The sequence below is a fragment of the Mchenga conophoros genome, linkage group LG13 (genome assembly GCF_057382185.1).
Source record: "Mchenga conophoros isolate Kocher_MC1m ecotype Shallow Benthic linkage group LG13, M_conophoros_male_GT1.1, whole genome shotgun sequence".
Lineage (NCBI taxonomy): Eukaryota > Metazoa > Chordata > Actinopteri > Cichliformes > Cichlidae > Mchenga > Mchenga conophoros.
Genome location: NC_140538.1, coordinates 12,327,671 through 12,349,548, shown reverse-complemented (window position 1 = coordinate 12,349,548; position 21,878 = coordinate 12,327,671). Strand labels below are relative to the sequence as shown.

Sequence of the window (21,878 nt, the reverse complement as noted above, 5' to 3'; positions counted from 1 at the left end):
TCCTGGATTCAGGTAAGGTAACTTGGAGCCAAAACATGCAACTAGCACTGTTGTAAAGGCAATTATTTATTTTGCAGTACCCTGAGATTTTCCACGATGGAACTGAGAACAGATTTGCCAACACATGTTTTTCCTCTGTCTTTAGATGGTTGCAGACCTTAATAAAGCCAGTGAGACGACTTTAACAGAGTATAAGGCAGCTATAAGCAACTGATACAAAATTACCATTGAAATGCCAACAGCTCTCTTTTCACTGCCTGAAAAGGGAGTTGAATGAACCTCCGACCTCTTTGTTCCTCTCCCTTCACTCGCTTACTATCCTCTCTGTAATATCAACAACATGAACTCAATCGATAACAAAAGGTTTCTGTCTGTTGCCGTCTGATTTTTTTGTCTTCCACAAATGCCAATGAAACCCGTGTTAATTATGTTATTGTAATGCATGGGAAAATCAGGAAACCAATTACAGAAAGCTTTGGGACAGCATTTTCACAACCAGTTTGGTCTTGCCTCTTAATAGCACAATCTATGTTTAATATCAGCAATGCACTGCTATTCTCAACCCTGAATGGAAGATGCTCCATATATTTCGTGTTCTTCAACAAAAAGTTTAAATCCACAAAATATTCAGTATGCAGCTATGTAAAACAGAAATGCAGCATCCACATTGTTTGTTCTGAATCAGTCAGTTATTGATTAAATTAAATAATTGTTACACCTTTAGTGGTGATTAAATCTCTCTGAACAAGTTCCAAGTTGCAAATAAAACAATGCTCTTTACATAAGTCATGTGCTTTAAAATATGTCATAACGTCTTAAAGTGTAACAACAATGTATAGGTAGTATAGTAGAAATATATATTATTACCATGAGATAACTGAATGCAACTGAACAGGGACAGAATAAGGCTTACAGACAGCAACAATGAGTTTGTGGTAGAATGAGTAATAAGACAGTAAAATGATGGATCTTTGACGTCTGTTTTATTTTGTCCAGATGGCCACACAATCTGTCATTTGGATAAAAAATAGCAGTCCAGCCTATTAAATACCCTTTTCTGGACAATTAACTGTACTACTTCCTCTGCATCAGACACCCATACTTTAGAAATAGCATCCTGATTAACTAGTTGGCTGTAGGGAACAACTATTCAGAGACTCAGAGCATGCTGTGTGGGTGAACAACAACCTGTTGGTGAGCAGAGGGGAATATTTATTTTTTCCCCAAGTATGAGTGGGAAAAAAAACATTTCTCTGATTGCAAACACTAAAAACTGATCTAGCCAGAGAGAAAGAAGCATTTTAGAGAGACAGACAGAAATGGTAAAGGAGAAAGAAAAAGTGGAAAGAAATGGAGGAATATTGAGATTCTGCTGGCTCCCCGAGTTATGTCTGGTATTCCGGGAGAGAAAGGGCCTCTGCAGCATAGGGCATAAAACTTTCATAGCTCTGTCGGGATCCTCTGTTTCTTCTGGATTATTTATCAAATAGTGAAGTTGTTTATCACACAGCTAATACTGCTATGCTCAGGTATGAGCCAGGCAGTTTCGCATATATTGAGCTTCATAATGAATATTAATCTGTTTTCTAGCAATATAAAGGGCAAAAAAAAATGGATGGTAAATGGCCTGTATTTATATAGCGCTTTACTAGTCCCTAAGGACCCCAAAGCGCTTTACATATCCAGTCATCCACCCATTCACACACACATTCACACACTGGTGATGGCAGCTACATTGTAGCCACAGCCACCCTGGGGCGCACTGACAGAGGCGAGGCTGCCGGACACTGGCGCCACCGGGCCCTCTGACCACCACCAGTAGGCAACGGGTGAAGTGTCTTGCCCAAGGACACAACGACCAAGACTGTCCAAGCCGGGGCTCGAACCGGCAACCTTCCGATTACAAGGCGAACGCCCAACTCTTGAGCCACGATCGCCCATGTGCCATATTTATTTGACTTAAGCATAGGGTACTACACAGCTAACCTAGAGAGCTCTTTCTCTGAAGTTGTCTGGAAAAACATGCGGCATAAATTGCCTAATGAGGATATTATTAAGGGTGGATTTAGTACAGGGGCTGTGATTCATCCAGACAGAAAGAACAAAGTTGCCACAAAAAGTACTTGAAAAGTGCAATCCTCCACCAAGGCCAATGCCACACAGCATATAAAGAAAATACTCTGAATTGCCATCCAAATGTAATTGGCTGTTTCTTTACACATGTTCCACCACTTTTCAAGACATTTTGTAAGCAGCTTTTTTCTTTAGTAGTCCTGCTGCCTGACAAAGAGTTACAAAGATGTGCAAACAAAAAGCACTGAGACGATTTTTCTACTAAGGCTTTTAGTCTTTGGGGAGGAACAAAAACTACCATCAAAATTGCTGATGCTCCCCAAAACAAGAAAAAGTCCCCCAGAAACAAAAGACCTCCTGTTATCAAAAGCAGGATCTGTGGCAGTAATGATAGGTCATTTGCTAATTGACTCTATTTAGTTCTAAGGGCATTTTTTGGCCTCACAACAGTCATTATCTCATCCTAATTAATCCCATTAGAAGCCATGTACAGGTCACTGATGGCTGTATGATGTAGTGAGAGCAAGGTATCAGATGCCCTTTTGTAGTGACATACCAGGAGCTGCTTTAGCTTGGCTCGCCACTGCACCACAAGAATAATAATAAGACATCACATTGAATCGTATTTAATGTACTGACGATTAACTGAAAGCATAACTGATTAAAGTCTAAACAAGTAATTCACTAAATTACTGACTTTCCCCACATTTTCCTGTATATTGCTTCTTTAAAAATTTGCTACGACTTTTTTATTTTACATTTCATTCTAAATATGATGGCAAACTTTGTCATTAAGATAGCACTGTCACTGTGAGCAAGCTTGAAAGCTACCATTGTTGCATTGTGACCTTTGCAGCATAGGTTTACATGGCTGAGCAGCTCGTGTGGGTGTAACATGTAGGTGGTCCAGTATCTTGGTCCATATCATGTATTTCCCATAATGCATCTAGATAGCATGCAAACAGCTTTGATATAATTTATTTTAAAAAGGTAGAATGCACCAGAGACTCCAAATATAAATGAATAAACTGTAAATATAACCACACCTACTGTATTTATCACATTAATTAACCTGTAATCCTTCACTGGCACAATGAGAGGCATTAAAAGTAATGCATGCAAAATTGTTTCAGTCTAAACAGCCTGAGGTCTGAACCTCTGATCTTCAGACTGAGATTTGTGCATCTTTTCCCTCATGTTAAACTAAGCGAACGGTGTACATCTGTCGTTATTAAATATTACTTAGACTTACATCAAATAATCACATTAAGGGCAACTGACAGTACTGTCCACAGTAATCTTTAGCCTGCAAACATAAAAACAGAAATACTTTTACAAATGATCACCCACATTTCAACGCCTTAAGAAATTTAGAAGTATTTAATTACTATACTTAAGCATTATATAGCAGCAGATGTAAAATATATCAAACGATTTTAGAGCTGGAATGTCTAAAGTATTATTTAACACCTCACTGAGATCCTGCAGTTGCACTCACAGACAAGATCCAGGCAGAGATATAAAATGCTCATCATAGTTTAAGAGTGTGTGTTTGTAAGAGGGGAAAAACACTCCCACTCATAGCAAAACATTATTAACAATGGTGATTACAATGTAACAGAATGGTCTGAAGTTTTAACGAAAGGTTATGTAAGGTTATATGTACCAGACATGTATTTTTAAATTTTGACAAGCATTAGAGTTTAACAAAGTGTAGCGTTAACGTGAACAGGCTGAGTTACAAGACCTCTGCCAGATGTAAGCTTTGCTTCTGATATTGAACATGTAGTTATGGGATTGTTTGACACTAGGCCTAACCCTAACCCATTTGAAGATTATTTTGTAACAGCTCATTTGCCTTTTTCTTTATGTCTCATAAAACAAAAATAAACATTATTCACAATTTCATTAAGTTTCCTTCATTTTTCTGAGTTAACAGTACAAAACCAAAATATATTGTTATATATTGCTGTATAAAGAACAACAGCACCTATTTTTGTTAAAAAAAGAACTAAAAAGAATCATTAGACTTTTTTTATTGGATGCTATACGCCATGGTAACAACTGAAACTATAGTTAGAGCTTTATCCCTATTCATTTTGTACTTTTCTCACAGTGGACTTGGTTAATGTCAAAAATGATGCTTGAGCATTTCTCTGCGGCAATCAGAATTTAACATTTGAAATAAAATATGATTAGTTTTTTCTGTTTATTCAGCACTGACAATCAAATCGAATCAAACCTCAGCTTTGTAGTCTGATAAGTGATCTTTGGGAGCCAATTTACTTGTAAATATTAGGTAATTTATTTATTTTTTTAGTTAGCTTTTATTGTTTTTCGACACCAGTAGAGAGGAATAAGTTTTTATCACACAGACTGTGCTTTAGGAGGATAAAGGTTCTTCTTTTCAGGGGACTTGATAATAGTAATTAAATGCAATACTTTCTTTTTGTAGCACACACACACCATTGTTGTTCAGCATTGTGTTGACTGTGGACTAATGAACATGAACATTCAAAAGAAGAGATGCCTTTTAGTTTTTCAGAAGTTGCCCTGGGATCCTCTTTCACATGTCAAGTTATTACACACCTTGTTCTTGGAGAGATCTTTATTGACCTTTTCTGGAGAGGAGGATAACAATGGTTTTGCATTTCTGTCATTTCTTCTTGGTCTGTCTAACTGGTGATTGGTGGAGTTCAACCTTTTCTGTAACATTTTCCAGTCTGATAAGAATCAAAACCACTTCTTTTGAAGACAAGAAATCTGAACAAATCTTATTTCTTTGTCCCACAACACACGTGTAGACATGTGTTGTGAGATCAGACTTTGATTCTTGAAGTAAAGGAGGGCTTACTGCTCACGTGTGAATGCTTCTCTATTCACTGAAAACACTTGATTTTAATTCACTGATAATCCTAGAGGTTCACATATTTTGGATCCTCACAGATATTTAAAGTTTTCAAATCCCTCAATAAATAAAGTATATTATTTAAATTCCTTAATTTGGTTTCTTGTTATCTAGTTTTTGGACTAGTATGACAATCAGAAAATGTTTGAGATCACATTTGTGAATGTGATCTCAAACACAAAGTATACATGAAGTATAAAGTGCATTTGAATCATTTAGGGCAGAGCAGTTAAACTGAAAAAGATAATTAAAGGAACAAAAAAACCCCAAAACAACCACATATGGTCATTATAGAAAAAACAAAAACAAACACAAACAGGATGTAACTAACAGAGACCTGACATGCAGGCAGAGGAGGGAGACAAAGAAAAACGGGAAGTGATTTAACAAAACAAAAACAGGAATCAAAACGGTTAGAAAACAAAAACAGTGGTTTTTGGCAGGACAGTGGTCCTTCTCTGCATGGTGGCTGTTTCCTGCCACCCAAGGTCCAAATGGAGCATTTCTGGTTTTGTTGTTTATCCTGCTGTAAGCTTTTCTTCTGTTTATGCCTTTTCTAATGTCAGGACCTTCCAGATTAATTTACTTTGGCACACTTCCTGTCCTAACCCTCAGGTAAAGAACCATTTATTTCTTAAATATACTGATGCCCATAGTTCTGTTTATTATAGTCCCAAATGCTGAATATTTTGCTGTTGTACTGAGCTTGAAAGGTAAGCTTTAAATAAATGTTATGCAAGAATCAAATATATTTCCTTCAGCTGAAAGGTTAGTTGTTACCATTTAGGTACCAAACTTGAAAAAGCCATTTTCAGATTGTTTCACAGCACTAATGTGCAGAATTTGTTTTTAAACTTTTGGATGTTTTATATGCAAGTAGTTGGATCTAGAAGCATCTACTGTACGTGGGCCACCAAATACCTTAATAGGAGTGAATAATACATAATTTAATAGTAAGGCACTTTCCCAATATTAAATAATATTGTGTATAATCTGCACTCTGACAGGAGAGGCCCTTTTTGCTTCATGAAAAATTCAAAATTTTATAAGCAGTAATGTTTCTCATTATAATGCCAAGAATGAAGTGCCATTTTCATTTTGCCCTTGTTTAAAGCAGTTGGTTTAGGCTTCTCAGTCCCACAAGTAGAAAGTGTAAAAGCTCATTCCTCCCACTGTTGGTGTACAATAAGGCACTATTATGTGCTTCTCCATCATCACACTGCACATTTCTTTTTGTCTTCTTTAGGAAATGGTTGACTAATTTACTCATGAGGGCAGCTGTGTAGTCGGTTGGTTCACCTCCCTCTGGCTCCACTGAGACTATGGCGCTCTGTCAGTCATTGGGCTCCCTACATTGGTCCAGATGGAAATATCTTAGCCCAGCAGTCTTTAGATGGCTTACCGTGAAATTTGGTGCAGAGGGGGATACAGCCACACGCTTTTTGTTCTCTAACTATAAGACGCACGATATTTCTGGTGGTGTGTGAAATACCTGGAATATTAACTAAACAGCTTTAATATTATTAGACTCAGAGTGACTTGCTTGGTGGTACTCTGACTTTCCATCCAGCAAAGAAACTTGCTTAACATCCACATGCTGTCATTGTGAGAAAAATGGAAAGCGAACATTATTATTTAGTGGTTCAGAAAGAGCCATTTGAGTTTCCTTACTTATCACTAAACCTGGACTGAATTTTAAATTGACTAAATCTGAAGGTCATCAGAAGTTGTGTCCTGTAAATAGTTCCAGTATTGTATCAAGACAGTTTTGATGAAAAGGATTTTCTAAAGGTTGAAAGCACCAGACACTCTTTGTATATATAGAAACATTAACTGCATTTATTGTGTTTGTTTGCAAAATAAGCCTTTATCGGAAAAGCTAGTGTTTTATGAAATGTAATGCATGCTAAATTATTGCAGTTTAAATTGCCTGAGGCCTGAACTTCTGATCTTCAGAGTTTTCTGCATAATTTTTTTGTCCCTTGTTAAACAAATTTAACCTTGTACAGCTGCTGTTATTGAATATTACTTAAACTTGCATTAAATGATTACCTTAAGGGTAACCTACAGTACTGTGCACAATAATCTTGAGACTGCCAACAGAAAAAGAGTTGAAAAAATTGGAAGGCCATTGCAAATTATCCCCTAAATTTCAAAAGCGTATACTTTTTAGACATAGTTGGCTATTAAAAAGCAGGATTATTATAGGGAGAAATAATCAACCCTAAAACTTTTGTATACATTACAGTGCTGGAAGTTTGAAGGTGAGAACTGTTGTGTTGCATTTTGCAAGCTTTGTAGTACAACATGGGCCTTCAAAGTGTACATCACCAAAAGAACACTTTGCTCTGCTGACTAACAACAGGTAAAACTATTTAGACAGCAAAATTGTTTCTAATGACAACATAAAAAGGTTTACATCACTCAGTAGCTAAAAATATATTTTTATGGCAAGTGTAGAAACAAATCACTTATCAAAATTAAAAGTTTAGGGGGCAAAAAGACAAACAGCTTTCCTCTGGACAAGAAGGTGAAAGCCCTGCATGCAGTTTGAGGTGTGATGGCTCAATGAATGGATAATAAGGCTGCAGAGGCAGTTTGGACAGACGGTCAGTGATCTTCCCGAAGGGAGAATAGACGTTATTTTACAGCAGATTGCCTACACTGCCCACACGAGCTAATTATACAGACTGTTCATGCGAGTCATGTATGGCAAAATTGTTTAATTACAAAGTCCCTGTTCATGCGATGGTGTGCTTTGTGAAAAACTGATGGAGATATTGGTTTTGCATGTAAAACTCATCCCTTTTGTGACTTTCATTAACACATGGTACATTATCTATATTTCTCATTAAGATCTTTTCCTTATATGCATATGCATTTAATTCACTACGCCTTGTGGAATGTTTAAAATTTGGACTTGTCTTCAAGATAAAAGTATGAGTAATCTCTTGTGGTGAAAATAATCTCAGTAGCTCCCCTGGATAATTAGATTTTTGTCCAAAAGCGAGAAAGAGCTTCTGTATGTGCTGTATCAGATGTGGAGGTGAAAAGGGTCATGTCATAAGATGAGTCATGACATAAAGTTGTCCCAGTGGACTGTTTGTGTTAGGAAAAAATGGGAAGTATGTCTGTGACAGGACCCGGCCTAGCTCTCAGAACAAGGTCAGTAGTTCCTTTGAGCACCGCCATAGATACTTTGACGCTCTGCTCAACACCGCATACGAGACTGGCAGGCACGATTACTGGACAGGAAAGGTGATGAGGGCAAATCAACAATCTCAACACACATATATAAGCACAGACAGATCTCCTGGTTCAAGTATGCTGAAGTGCAAGTGGCTCTCAAACTTGAGGGAAGCAATTTTAAAGTCCTCACTTCCTTTTTGAAGTTTTTATCATTAGGGTCACAGTGCACTGAAGTAGGGCCACCTTGGATAGAAATCTTGGACAAGCACTCCTCCTCCATGGAAAAAAAAAGAAATCAGGCCAGCTGACACAACAGTCAACACAGCAGGGGGGTGCTTGAAGTGAGGGTTCATGTCCTTGCTTTTGCAGTAGTGACTCCTCAAAGAAGTTTCATTTGTTTTGTTCTGCCTTAACTAGAAAAGTAGAAGGTGACTGTGTGCTTTAGAGGGCAGACAATGGTCTACAATCCCCTCATCATGCCATGAGTGTGGTTCAGTTATTATCATCATAGCACTTAAAAATGAAAAATAATTACAACCTGACTAAAATATCGGTGTTAAGTAGGGTGTTTGGGGCCAAATTGGTGCACTGGTTGGTGGACCACATTTGCATGTGTGGTTGTACACAGTATGATTATAATCTCTGTCTCTAACAGACTCCTAGGAAATGATTAATTCAAAATGCAAACAAGAAATATCACATTGCTTTTTTTAGAAAGCTATTTTCACCCAGTTTGTTCTTATAAAAGCCTGGTTTGCTTGGTTTAGTGGAAATTGATGCTTGAGGTCGAAACAACAGACTTGCTGGAAGTTCCTTTATGAGTCTGCAAGATTAGAACAGGGATCACCACTCTTATATACTATAATAGATATCAGCAATAAGCTGTATTTGAAAAAGAGTCACCGCACTCCCAGCCACAGGCTATGAGCATGTGGCCATGGTCATTAGTGAGCTTCACTGTGAGTGAGTAAGACACAGTTTGCCAAAGTAAACTCGGGGGGAACAACTAGAAAAACATTTGTAACATCAAACCTAATCAGACACTTATATCACTGTCACCCAGCTGAACATGGTCATTATAAAGAAGGTAATAAAGGCAAAGTGTACAAAGCTATCCAGAGGTCATAGCCATCCACGAGCCGGCAGCCTTGATATGAGCATTGAAAGGATCAAAGCAGCTATGGGGAAAATCATGGAGTTGAATGGAAAAGACATAAGGTTATTCTGTTATCAGGTAAAGTTATAAGCATGCTTTAAAATGCTGCAAGTAAGTCTGATAAACCCTTGTGTTGCCCTTGGGTCATTTTTGTCCTCTAAAGAAATCTTTTGCTATCAAAAATGTGTTCTTTATTCATCAAATGGTCTGAAAATAACATAAGTTATTCATTACTATGCTATGCATGATTGGAATAAGTGTTGCAAAGGCCCATATTTTCACACCATACTGCTTTCAAACATCTTTGATCTTGGATCACTGATGTGTGGGGTCAAGCAATGACCATAACAACCACAACAACAACAGCAGGCAGCACAATGAGGAGGCAGGTGCTCTATATTCAATTCAATTTTATTTATACAGCGCCAAATCACAACAACAGTTGCATCAAGGTGCTTCATAATGTAAGGTAGACCCTACAATAATACATACACAAAAAGTATGCTCACAAATCTCCCTTGCACTGGAGGCTTGTGAGCATACTTTTTTTTTACCATGTTGTGCAAAGCAATGACCAGTAGAACAATGCATATATTGTCATCTAGTATAATCAGAAAGAAGAATCAATGTTCAGGAAGATCCAGGGTTAGAAGATATAGAAAATATTGTCAATATTTAGATCACATGCTACCCTTTCTCTGAAAAAGCACATCACCCACCTGCAGAAGTGGAAGAAGGCTATGAAGTGAAGGAAAGTGATGAAGAATCTGAACAATGTTCAAGTAGGTTCTCAGGCATCCAGGACATGGTAGTCTGAGGAGCTTGGAAAGAAAGTGACTGGGCTTCTTGAAGTTTCTTGAATTTTCAGAATGTGAAACTGAAATAGAAGATGTGTCAGAGGACTACACATCTTCCATTTCAATTATGATGAACACAAAGAATCAAGCAAGAAAGAGGAGTCAGCTGAGACAGAGGAATATTTGCAGTAACGTGAGGAAACATTGATCTGTTCTTCTATCCTTCCCAGTGACAGACGATGCATGACTCTCTCATGTGCCACAAAGAAAGACAATCTATCACGGTCCAAGCACATATGCCAGGTCCCATACTCCTTCAGTGGCTTTTCTACTCGAGCACTGAAAGCATTATACACCATGCATTCTGCTTGTATTCTGCTTTTTAACGTTCAAATGCCAATGGATGCATCAGAGACCAAGTTGGGGTTCAGTAAGTTGCCCAAGGACACCTTGGTAAGAACTCCAGACTAGAGCACACAGAGATTGAACCAACAACCATCCAATTAGTAGATGACCTGCTCTATGGTACTAAAATTAGCACCAACCACTACTGCACTTCACGGCCGCACACCTCACCTTTCTCACAGCCAACGCAATGACAAACAAGGAGGGACAACAAGAGAGGAAGAATAATGGATCGAATGCAGCTGTAGGCATATGTGGGTGTGTTGATTCTTACTGCCGTGCATCCAGTAAAGTTGCTACGGCCAGTTTATGACATCCTGAGTCTGGTAGAGAAGTTTTCATGCTGACACAAGATTAATCACAGAATCGCAAAAAGGATATAATTTCTTGATAAAGACACAATAGATGATCGTCGTTCATGACACAAGCGTGCTCCCATTTGAGGAGTTTGGAACAAGTGGGTGTTTCTCCTGCTGTTGATGTAAGATCCAGGTACTGATGTGACTGTGTGTGAGCGCCTAGTCCCCTTCAGAGGATTCTGTCCATTCCAACAGAACATCCCAACCGGGGAACTATGAGATAAAAACATGAGCAGTATGTGATGCCAGGTCCAGCTGTACATGGAACATGCTAGTGTATGATGGCAAACCATCTGGCCTGCAGTCAGGACACGCGAGTTGTCCCTAACATTGCAGAAGGTTTCCAAAAGAAAACAATCACCTGTAACAGCTTGTTTACTGTTAAAGCAACCAACTCTGGTTGTGAAATGATAATCACAATAACTGATGATTTATTTTTTTTACCCCAAGACAAAGGACAAGTTCATTTAAATTAGGTTTTATCAGACTTAAATTTAAAATGGAATAAAGAAATAGTGTCAAACTGTTTGAATTAAGTTTTAATTAAAAGTAGGGGAAAAATCCACTTCATATTAATTAAGTGTCAATCAAACCAGATGGGGACATTTTTGACCCCTGAGGGGCTTAAAAAAAACCCTTTCTTACTAAAGTTCAAAATACAGCACTCTGTAGTTAGACAAAAAGTCAAAATTATCTAAACAATTAAATATTTTATTGTCTCGTTTTATTTTCGCTCAAAAACTGAGTGCACTTTATGTAAACAAGGCCTGGTGGCCCTAAAATGTATAATGTAGGGTAAATTTTGTGTTAATGTGTTGGTCTTAAGTAAAACTAAGATGTAACACTGAATTGATTGACAATTTATACTTTAAAAAAACAGTCAAATGAAGTGGGAACATTTTTGACCCCTGAGGACCACAGGTGTATGGAAATCGGGAGGACATTATGAAGGAGTCTGCTGGACCCACTTTTGTAAGGTATCCTGTAACTTTGTGCACTTGGGGAATTGCAAAGTTTAGTAATTGTTTTTTTATTATGAAAATACAATTTTTACATTACATCTGTATATGCGGGTAGTTCTTGAAACTGGCAAAAATGCCAGAATTTACAAAGTTTATCTGTTGCTGCTTATTTCAATTCCATGTTATGGGAATAAGATTATGCCTGGAAAATGAAAGATTCACAAGGCTGCCAATATAATATTTACGTTTTCTCTTTTAGCGTTATCGCCACATACTGGTTGAACTCAACGCCATTTGTTCAGGTAGACCGCAGGCGCAACTTCTACACATCGAATGAGCAAATATCACACAAGGTTTACTATTTAAGACACTTTAGCTTGTACCTGCACATCTGACTTGACTGTCTTTCTACATACACACAAAAAAGGGTGAACACTATCCCGTCAAGTATAAATTACTGCAGATAGTTTTTCTTAAATCCAGTTTATTTTATGGAAAAATCCAGTAAAAATAATAATGATAATATTGATCTAAAAACTAATTTATTGTTTCTAGTTCTTCAGTATTTTTTCCATTAAGCACAATTCTGTCAGTGATCACTTAAACATACAGACAATGTGACAATGATATTCCAATAATATATTCAAATGCAAATCTGGATGTTTTTGTATTATACTTTTTATTTTTTTCATATGAAACAAATCAGTTCTTCCATTGTGTTTTAAGTGTGAAATGTCTGTCATGAATTCTCACAGTACATTCAGTTAATGATGTGAAAGAAAACATCTTTGAACTTGGCACTTAGAAAACAACCACAAAGAATTGTCACCTTTATTCATTTAGAACAAAATTTACAAAGCCATTCAGTCATTTTTTAATACTTTTTTGTTTTTTAAACTCAACTGTTGAGAATATTCAAAATACACTTTTTAATGTTGCTTCTCTCGCTTTGTACTTACAAATATGTACATTAAAGTCTTTGTGTCTTTTCGTGTGTTGTCTCATTGGTAGTAAAAATCCTTTTTTTAGCATTTTATTTATAGCTCGTCACACGGCCGGCACTCTGTTTAGCTCTTCGCTATTCTGTTTGAGCTCGAGTGTCTGTGAATGTTCGGCTTGCTTAAATGGATGTCCCGTGGCTGGCCTCACTGGCTTCTGGGATGGGTCCTCCTGGCACTGGTTGGTAGGACATTGGCATGGGTGTCTTGACTGGGCTCTGCCGGAAGAGCCCTCCGTTGGGTGCCCTGTGTTTGCAGCGAATAGAGGGCATGGTGGCACTGCTCAGAGGCAGGGGCAAGGTCCTGCCAGCGGACGCGCCCAGTGTCCTTCCTGCCCCATGACCCTCCTGGAGGAAGGTGGTCACAGAGAGTGGCGGTGGTCCGCGATGGGCTGGGTAATCCCGAACAGACAAAGCCTCCAGAGACTGGCTGGGTTGCATGCTGCCAATGTCCAGGGCAGAGATCTCTATAGACTGACCTGGCAGCTGCTTGTGGGCTAAGTCCTCGTCCAGGAGGCTGTTCAAACGTTGGTGGACCTGTTCCAGGTTCACTTCTTTGTCCTAAAAATAGATTGAAAGGAAGGCAGAGCCAAAGAGCGTGCATAGAATAAAAGAAGGCAGTAGAAAAGACAGTGGAGAGAGGTTTTAATGGAATGGAGAGCATGAATGTAATCAAAGAGGAGTGTGATAAAAAAAACAAGTGAAAATGAATGCAAAGTGAAAAGGGGTTAAAAGATTAAAAGAAGAAATGAGAAGAGAATAGAGAGTGAAAGAAGACAGAGAAAGACAGGTTATAATAGTCCTTTCATCATAAGCTTTATAGTTAGTAATCTTCAATCTTCAAAAAAATCAGCTGTTAACAAGACAGGCTCTAATGGATGCACAGACTATGTGAGACACTAAAGTGTAAATGGAGACGAATTAGGTAATGTCAGTTAATTGAAGTAAGCCACATTACTTTGAAGAATCTTTTCAAATATTCCTTTTTTTTAGAGGGGGAACATACATATGGGACTGGGGAGAGAGAAGCCAAATAAGCACATAACTGTTTATCAGACACACATTTTCTAAAAAAGGTTTTCATGCTTGCTTTTGAATGTTATTCTATAATCATGCACCCATTTAAGTTGAGGCAGACTGATGACAGACAAAACTAGACAGGCAAATAGCAGGAGAGACCATGGGGGTGATATGACGGATGAAGCAACTACAATCTACCCCTGTCGGGCCCCATGCCCCGCCCTTTCGCCCTGTCACAGCCAATGACCATCCAGTACAGTGTGTCAGGCCTCTCCTGACCTGTGTCAAGAGCCACGGCCTCCTCCCAGTCTGTCTCTCTGTCAGTCCAAATGTCCCGCCTCCCTTCTGGTAAGGAGCTTGTTATGTCATTATATGTCAATGATCCAGAAACCCTTTGCAGAGCGTAATCCTTAGTCACCTGCTGGAGACCATAGACAACGATACATAACCAAAATGATCCCCGTGAATCCGGACATTGACATATAATTGTAATAAATTACTACTTGGCTAATAAAAGGAATAGTTTGACAATTTGTGGAAATACTCTTATTGATATATTTTCTGAAAGTTAGATGAGACAGGTGTCAGTGTTGGTAATTAGAAACATAAACAGGTCTACCTGCAGGAGAAATGCATAAATTGTGTTTTTATAATTGATCTTGTTTTTAATTTTGTATCGTAAGGCAACACTGTAATAACAATTTTATGATAATAATAATTATTATCATTTTTAGTATTATTTTTATGGCAATCAAACTACAATTTTAGAAAAATACAAAGTGGTTAAACATATAATTCTGGCTTAAATGAGCGCAGCTGCTGTAAGCAGCAGGGTGTGTTTGTGTGTGCGATAGCAGAGCTGTATGGATATTTGTGTGCTCAAAACATTTTTGTCAGACTGGAAAAATGTGACATAGATGCCGACTGTGTAAATTAATAAACTTATCAGGCTCACACCTCTATTATTAAGACAAGGGTTGAGAAAAGCCTGACAAACATATAACTACAACTGCATATTCTATTATTTCAGGGGTTTTTTTTTTATGTGAATAAAACGGTAAGTAAAGTATTATTTGAAGCTACAGCCCCCCTGTCATTAAAGGGTCTAAGAGCAAGTAAAAAAAATTATATAACAAAAAACAGCTCAAAAGCGTAAGTGTTGCTATGCAAGTTTTATATAAAACCAGAAATTACTAAACTTGGGGTTTTTTTACTGCCTGCACACTGAGGTCCAACTTTCCCAGGAATGGACACACTATTTTTTAGAGAAGTGATTGATGAGTAGGTGGTGAACTTATTATGAATATAACCTGTTATTCAGCAGGTTAGGTGTGCTACGTAAGTTGCCAAGTAAGAAGTAAATGGCCTTTATAACAATAAAAACCCAGGTTAAAACCTCTGTTATGTTGCTAAACCTCTAAACTTGCTTTGTAGTACAGACCAGATTCTTTTTAATATAGATGCCATATCCAAGATGATGTTAAAGAATATAATTTGGCATCGTGTGACTGAAATAAACAAGACTTATTTGATCTATTTGGTCAGTAATTTAGTATTGAAAACTGCATGTCTAGAAGATTTTTTGAATTTCATGTATTAATTCAGTATTTAATTGTTATTAGACTTTTGCCTTAGCGGTGACGCTTTTTCTTAAAACAACTACATCCCATTCTCCATTGTTCACCTCGATGTTAACTATGCTTCCCTACATGAAGAAACTGGTGTGCGGCAGTATGCAGAGTGCATGTAGTGAGCACGATCCTGTGGCTTTAGACTGACCCTGATTCACTGACATATGCACAGTACCTGGTGCAAATGTTTGATGAATCCAAATGTGATTTTGCACATATGAGCAGAAATGAGAGTAAGCCAAGACTCGCTGTTTTTTCTGTAGCTAACCTGTGTTCTAAAAGAAAGGAATTTTTCATTTTTAAAGGAAAATTGTTGTGCCATCACGTTTCTGTAATTATTGACAACTAAGCAATTAAGTGTATTTCCATAATGTCAAACTAATTGGCCGGTGTGTTCAGGCTTGCAGCAGAGTTTTGCTTTAAATGGCTGTCATAATGCCCACATATTGTATTCTAATGCTGTCATGGGGCCACAGAGCACTGCTTAAAACAATTTAGAATATAAAGTAATAGTCCACCCAAGTCTTTTGAATTTTAATCACTCCCTGTAGGCATGAAAGGCAATTAAAGTTTGTGCAGTGGTCAGCTTGATTTCATGACTGCTGAGCGGATTTTTTTAACCACATCTCAAAGTAAACATCATATTTGTTTTAGTAGTTTAATCTAACAAATACCAGAAAGTTTAAGTGAATTATACAACTTGACATAATGTTAAATCTTGGAAAGACTTTAAAACTCGAAAGACAATCCAATTATGTTCTAAAAACGGCAAAACTAATATTTGTGAAGAGCAAACACAAAAATCCTCACTGTGTTTGGTTTGGATCAACTACTTCACCATTTGGGTACTTATTAGTTACTTTTTTGTTCTGCCATGAAAACCTGCCATCATTGAATCCATGTGAAACCAAGAAAAACTACATGCTTTTCGCAGTCTAGAAGGGAGCTGTGAGACATGCTGTCACTTATCTTAAGAAGCAGTTTGGGTCCTATAGATAAGATTTTGTTCTTTGCGTCCTGCTGTTCATTACTGCTGTAGCCAATCCTGTGTTCATGATATCATACTCTACTGTCATAAAATGCTAGCTCATTTTATGGCCTTTTTTTTGGTTTGTTTGTTTGTTTTCCTGGACTGTACCAGTTGTGAGAGTACATTTTACTTTTTATTATTGTCAACAGTTCTTGTTTCTTTAATTTGTCTTCTTGTTTGTTTCAGTTTAAACTGTGTTACAGAATAGTAAATTTATTAAAATAATTTGTCTGCACCTTTCCCACCTCACTGTTACCTGCATACATGTAACAGATTTTGAATGAGTTGTAAACTGTTGCATTTGCATGCGCAATTGGAGTAGGAAATACAAGCCTCTAGAAATCTCCTTGAACTGCTACAATTCTTTATTTACTGCTCCCTATACATCGGATATGCTGCCCAGCATCTTTATGTGCTTCTTTCTTTCTGCCTTAAATTTCCACACAGTCATATTTCAAGACTACAGAGCGTGTGTGTTTTACAGTCAAAAGATTTTGGGTGGAAACATCTTTCCAACATATCAACAGCAATAAAGCACACAACCACGATTAGAGTTAGCACATCTTGTCTTTTTAAATAATGGCAGCGATGTTTGTGTAATGAATCTCACATGACAGCAATATGTGGTTATTAAGAGAGCAGCTACTGCTGTACACACAAAGACTGTGAAATAGAAATCATCAGCAGTAACTCAAACTCTCATATGCACCAAAAAGCAGCTTGGATGGAGTTTGATTTACTGTGTGTTTTCCAGGGCAGGACTGGGTCTTAAATGGGTATTCTCATCCAGTATTGTTGGACTGTCAAGTCAAACAGGCAGGTCAAGGCTCAGATTCTTTACTATCTGCATTTGCTCACACTTTAGTTTAGGGATCCATGTCAAGCCTTAGTTGTCTGGACGCCTCATGCAGAGGGGCTGCCCAGTCGACAGCAGCAAGATAAAGTCTGAGCTCTAAAGCATTAAGACTTGAATGGATTAGCTAAAGAGAGCTATTGTACAACTGAAGCACTTATCGACTCAGAAGTACAATTTCAGTATGTGGTATTAAATTTGCATGTTATCTTTTCACTGCGGGTCTCTCATGTGAGCACCAGTGACGGATTTTTAATTTTTTTTGGCAATTAAGGATTCTTTGTGTCAGCATGAGAGAGAAGCCTCAGAGAAGTCCCTTACAAAGCACCCCAACCTCTCTCCCAACATGAGAAGGAATGAGTAGATTGATCACATGATGTCTGGACTATCATCAGGGGCACACCTATTATAACTGGGTGTACTGCAGCTCTACTAAATCGGGGCTGGTGTCAGCGCCTGCTGGATCCATAAAGTAGAGTGTGGCAGTGGCATCTCTGGGCAGGACCGGGGGGCCCGGGGGTCTGGGTCTCGACCGGGGCCTTGGTGGGGCAGGGGGACCCGTGGTGGCCACCATGGCCAGGTTCTGGGTTAGAAGGCCCGGGCCTGGGCCCTGGCCCGACGAGTTGTCAGTGGTCACCTCTTTGGGCTGCTCTCGTCGGCAGTGGTTGCTGTTCCACCACGTCTCCAGTGCAGCTACTAGGAGGGCCAGTAGCAACCCTGCGGCAAGGATGCAGAAGACGCCGGCAAAGCTGTGGAGACGCAGCGCCCGTCCCTCTGGCTGGGCTTCTGTGTGGCTCTGCAGGTCACAACGACCTTTCTTTGGCCACCACTTCTGCTTCAAGATGTCAAGATCCCCCTTTTCTTGAAGCTCCAAAATCCTGCTCAGAGAAAAGACTAAGTAGTTCTTTCAACACAGTAGGTGGAAATCTTCATGTAATAACCACAAGACAAATCCTTTGCTAACACTGATTCTGATTAAGTCCTAGGTAACAGAATGATAAAGGCAGAAGAGCAGAGAATTTTCACCACAATATTATCATGTAACAATAATTCAACGATATTGTGTAGCTCACGAAATGAGAGTAAATAACATAAAACAAAACATGGTTAATGTATTGCATGTATTAGCATTTCATTGTAACCTCATTAAAATCCCATAGAGGGTAAAGCTATTAAACACTGCAGTTCTTAGTTTACAGAGCGCAAGATGTGACACTGATTGTAATCAAGAATCAAAAGTTCGGTTCTATAAAAATGAAGCAAAGAAAATCAGAGCTTAGGAGTAATCAGTATCATATCAAACCGTATAAAGCACAGAAACAAAGATGATCAAATACGAGAGTTGGCCCATTAGTTAGTGCACAAATTACAGGGTAAGGAATAGATGTATGCTGGGGAGAATGATGATGGCTGATCACAAACACAGGCGAAGCAGTTAGGGTGTCCCACTGGAACAGTTAACTTTTTGCACAGTCATTGCTCAAACTGTTCAACAGTGACTGACATTTATGCATTTTGCAGAAGCCTACACATTCATTCATTGCAAAAAGGCATAAGCAGATATACTGCCAGAGTTATTTATATACTTTTATACTCATGAAGTGTCTCAGCCTCACCCTATGTTCAAATATTCCCATCTTTCACTGAAGCAGTGTTTGTGGCAGATTAATCAGTCTTTCTTTTTGAGTTGGTGCTTGTCGAGAGTTCATGTTTTCACATCTAATTAAATATTAATTTTCATTGACAAACAGAGAGTGCCATGGAAGTCGGGAGCGTTTTTATTCCTGGGGAGAAAGTTTCCTGCCCTGCTTTCAAATTTTAAGACGTGAAATTACTTGTCTGTCCTTGAGCCAAATGCAACAGACAAATAGTAAAAATATGCTTCAGATAGAGGCCAACAGTATAGAGACCAACTTTGCAATTCAACCTTGCTCTGCTACACTTGCCATAGTTGTCCACGTAAGAAATATGCACAATTAGTTTGATCATCTATTTAGAATAATCCCTTAAATGAAGATGAGTATATTATAAATAAACCTCTACCATAACCAAAAGAACTGATGCCCAGACCAATAAAAATGAAGTTTTAAGGTACTGAACACGTTAGATGTTACAGCATTATTGCATCATTGGCTTCTCTGCTGTAAAAATGCATCGTATACATACTTCTGTGAGAAAATGTCTCTGTAAGGACTGCCGTGCTGCAGGGCCATGCCATAGCCTCTGGTGCTCATGCTGTTTCCTGCTATAGTTAACGTGCAGTCATCGTCTGTCAGGGCAGCATACTCTACCACTGCCATGTCCCACAGAAAGGCATATGACTCTCGCTTTGCCTGCAAAAGTTTCCATCACAAACACAAAAAGAGACGCACGTGGTAATTACATAAAGACATGCTTAACTGCTTAGTGGAGAAATCTTAAATGACTTTTAAAAACATTTTCTTTAATCATCAGCGATCGAGAATGCTTTGTATAAACAAACAAAAACTGATTAGATACAGTGTAAATGCAATTTGCATTACGCTTCTTTTAAGGTTAAGAGTAGACTATTTTACTAGAGAAGCGCACGGGAGGATATTTTACTCAGACAAAGCAATGAGCAGTCTGCACACTGGAGCTAAATATTTGCATAGAAATTACCGCACATTTGCCCACTCACACTAAACACTGAAAACATTATGAAAAAAACAAATATTCCTTATTCTTTTTTTCTGGATTTGCAATCTTCACCTAATAACACATTTTGAGACACCCAATCATAAGCTGGAGTTTGAAAATCACTGTGTAGAAAATGTAGAAGAGCCACAGCTGAATCTGTATGGATTTTTATTTATGTATTCATTGTTTTGTACACAGTCCTGACTTTTGCCTCCTGTGGTGTCCTACATCCTACATCTTCCAGAGAAAGACTGTCCCTGTAATAAATTAAGATGAACAACACAAAGAGCCACTGGGTTATGCATACACACATTCCAATCAAACTATGGTTATATATTTATTAGGGGTGCAACGATACACAAAATTCACGGTTCGGTTCGATACTTTGGTGTCACGGTTCGATATTTTTTCGATACAAAAAAATGTTCATGCATTTTTAATTTGTCATTTATTAAAATTATAAATATATATTTTAACTCAAAAGTACAGTTTTTAAATTTAACCCTAACCCTTGTGCGTGTTTTTTATTTTGACAGCGAATGCGCACCTGCGGACCACTTATGTGCAGCCCTGGTTATTTAGCTCATCATATTGCAGCCACAGAAATTCTTTTGTCCATGAAACCATAAAGCTGCACTTTCTTTTTGCCTTATAGTCTGATTTGTCATAACTTCTCCGTTTTGTGGTAAGCTTTTCTTTGGCTGTCACTTCTTCACCCTGACCTGTCTTATTTGGCTCAGCAGAACTGAAATGCTTTTACACACACTCACATAAGCTCAGCGATTCTCTGCGCGATCAACCTCTCACATGTTTAAGCTTGCTGCGGGAGATTTCACTTGTCATGTTTGCATAGTAAGCTAACGATTAATAAGACGATGTCAGAGGAATTGGTGCACAAATTATCATCACTCACAGATCAGTGCTGTCGCTCTCTATACACAGTTCGCACGATTGCAAAGTGAAAGCAAAAAAACAAGCGCAAATTCAAACGCGATTTCAATATGTCACATATTGACAGTGGCTCACCGATGCCAATGACATAATTACCCAGCTACATTTCTGAAAGAATGCAAAAGCATTGACATATATTTTTCCTACAATAGCCCGACGGGCAGGGAAGAGATAGATTTTGGTAGCCCGACTGAAAAAAATCTCTAGCACCGGGATGTCGGGCTAGCGATATTGCAAGCCCTGTATCTGATTGAGGAATCACTCATCTTTGGAAAAGAGAGTTTATTACAGAGAAATGTCTCTTTCCAAAATAAAAGCTATACTATCCGCTTCTTCTGGGCTATATTCTCAGCAGCATAAGGAGAATCATGTGCTAACAGCTGTCTAAATGACTCGGCTAAAGTTAGTAGCATGCTTGCTTTTTTTTTGTCTGCTTCCACTTGTCTTTGCACTATGATGATGTCGGGGTAAATGTGCAGTCATATTCGTTGTGTTCCCACTAGTGCTTTCAGGTTAATCTCGTTGAAATGACCTTAACGCCACAACACGGCAAATCTCCGTTAACGAGCTACCTCCGATCACTCCGTGCATGGGGCTAGACGGCCAACATGTTAACGAGCTAACTGCGCTAGCACACTAGTTCACACCAATGTAATTGAGCATTGCATGGCACATTCAACATACTGTTTTACTTTAGTCCATGACTCGCTTACCTTCAGGGTCATACGTCACATGAAAACCAAAATAATTCCAAACGCCAGATCTGAATGAGGGTGGGGGAGGTCCATGTTGCAAGGAGAGCTTAACTTCTGTCTCGCTAGCTTGCCCTGCGCTCTTCCTTCTGACTATGCTGTCTGTGTTGAGCGCTCAGTGGATCTGCGCTAGACAG

The 21,878-nt window shown here is 38.5% G+C and overlaps 2 protein-coding genes across 3 annotated transcripts in view; one reads left to right on the top strand and one right to left on the bottom strand.

The window, feature by feature from the left end:
- LOC146560905 (uncharacterized) overlaps window positions 1–21,878 on the top strand; it is a 54,761-nt gene that overhangs the window by 22,731 nt on the left and 10,152 nt on the right. The gene's annotated exons all lie outside the window — the stretch shown is intronic.
- The window catches only part of grid1a (glutamate receptor, ionotropic, delta 1a), a 290,281-nt gene continuing 280,912 nt past the window's right edge, over window positions 12,510–21,878 (bottom strand). The window contains exons 14-17 of one of the 2 annotated variants that reach the window (XM_085296490.1): window positions 19,547–19,713; window positions 18,018–18,258; window positions 14,146–14,287; window positions 12,510–13,407 (exon numbers count right to left, since the gene is read on the bottom strand). In XM_085296490.1, coding sequence (XP_085152616.1) covers window positions 12,995–13,407; window positions 14,146–14,287; window positions 18,018–18,258; window positions 19,547–19,713 — 963 coding nt within the window. In that variant the 3' untranslated portion in view covers window positions 12,510–12,994. The remainder of the gene's footprint in view (window positions 13,408–14,145; window positions 14,288–18,017; window positions 18,259–19,546; window positions 19,714–21,878) is intronic. The other variant, XM_085296491.1, reaches the window with a different exon arrangement.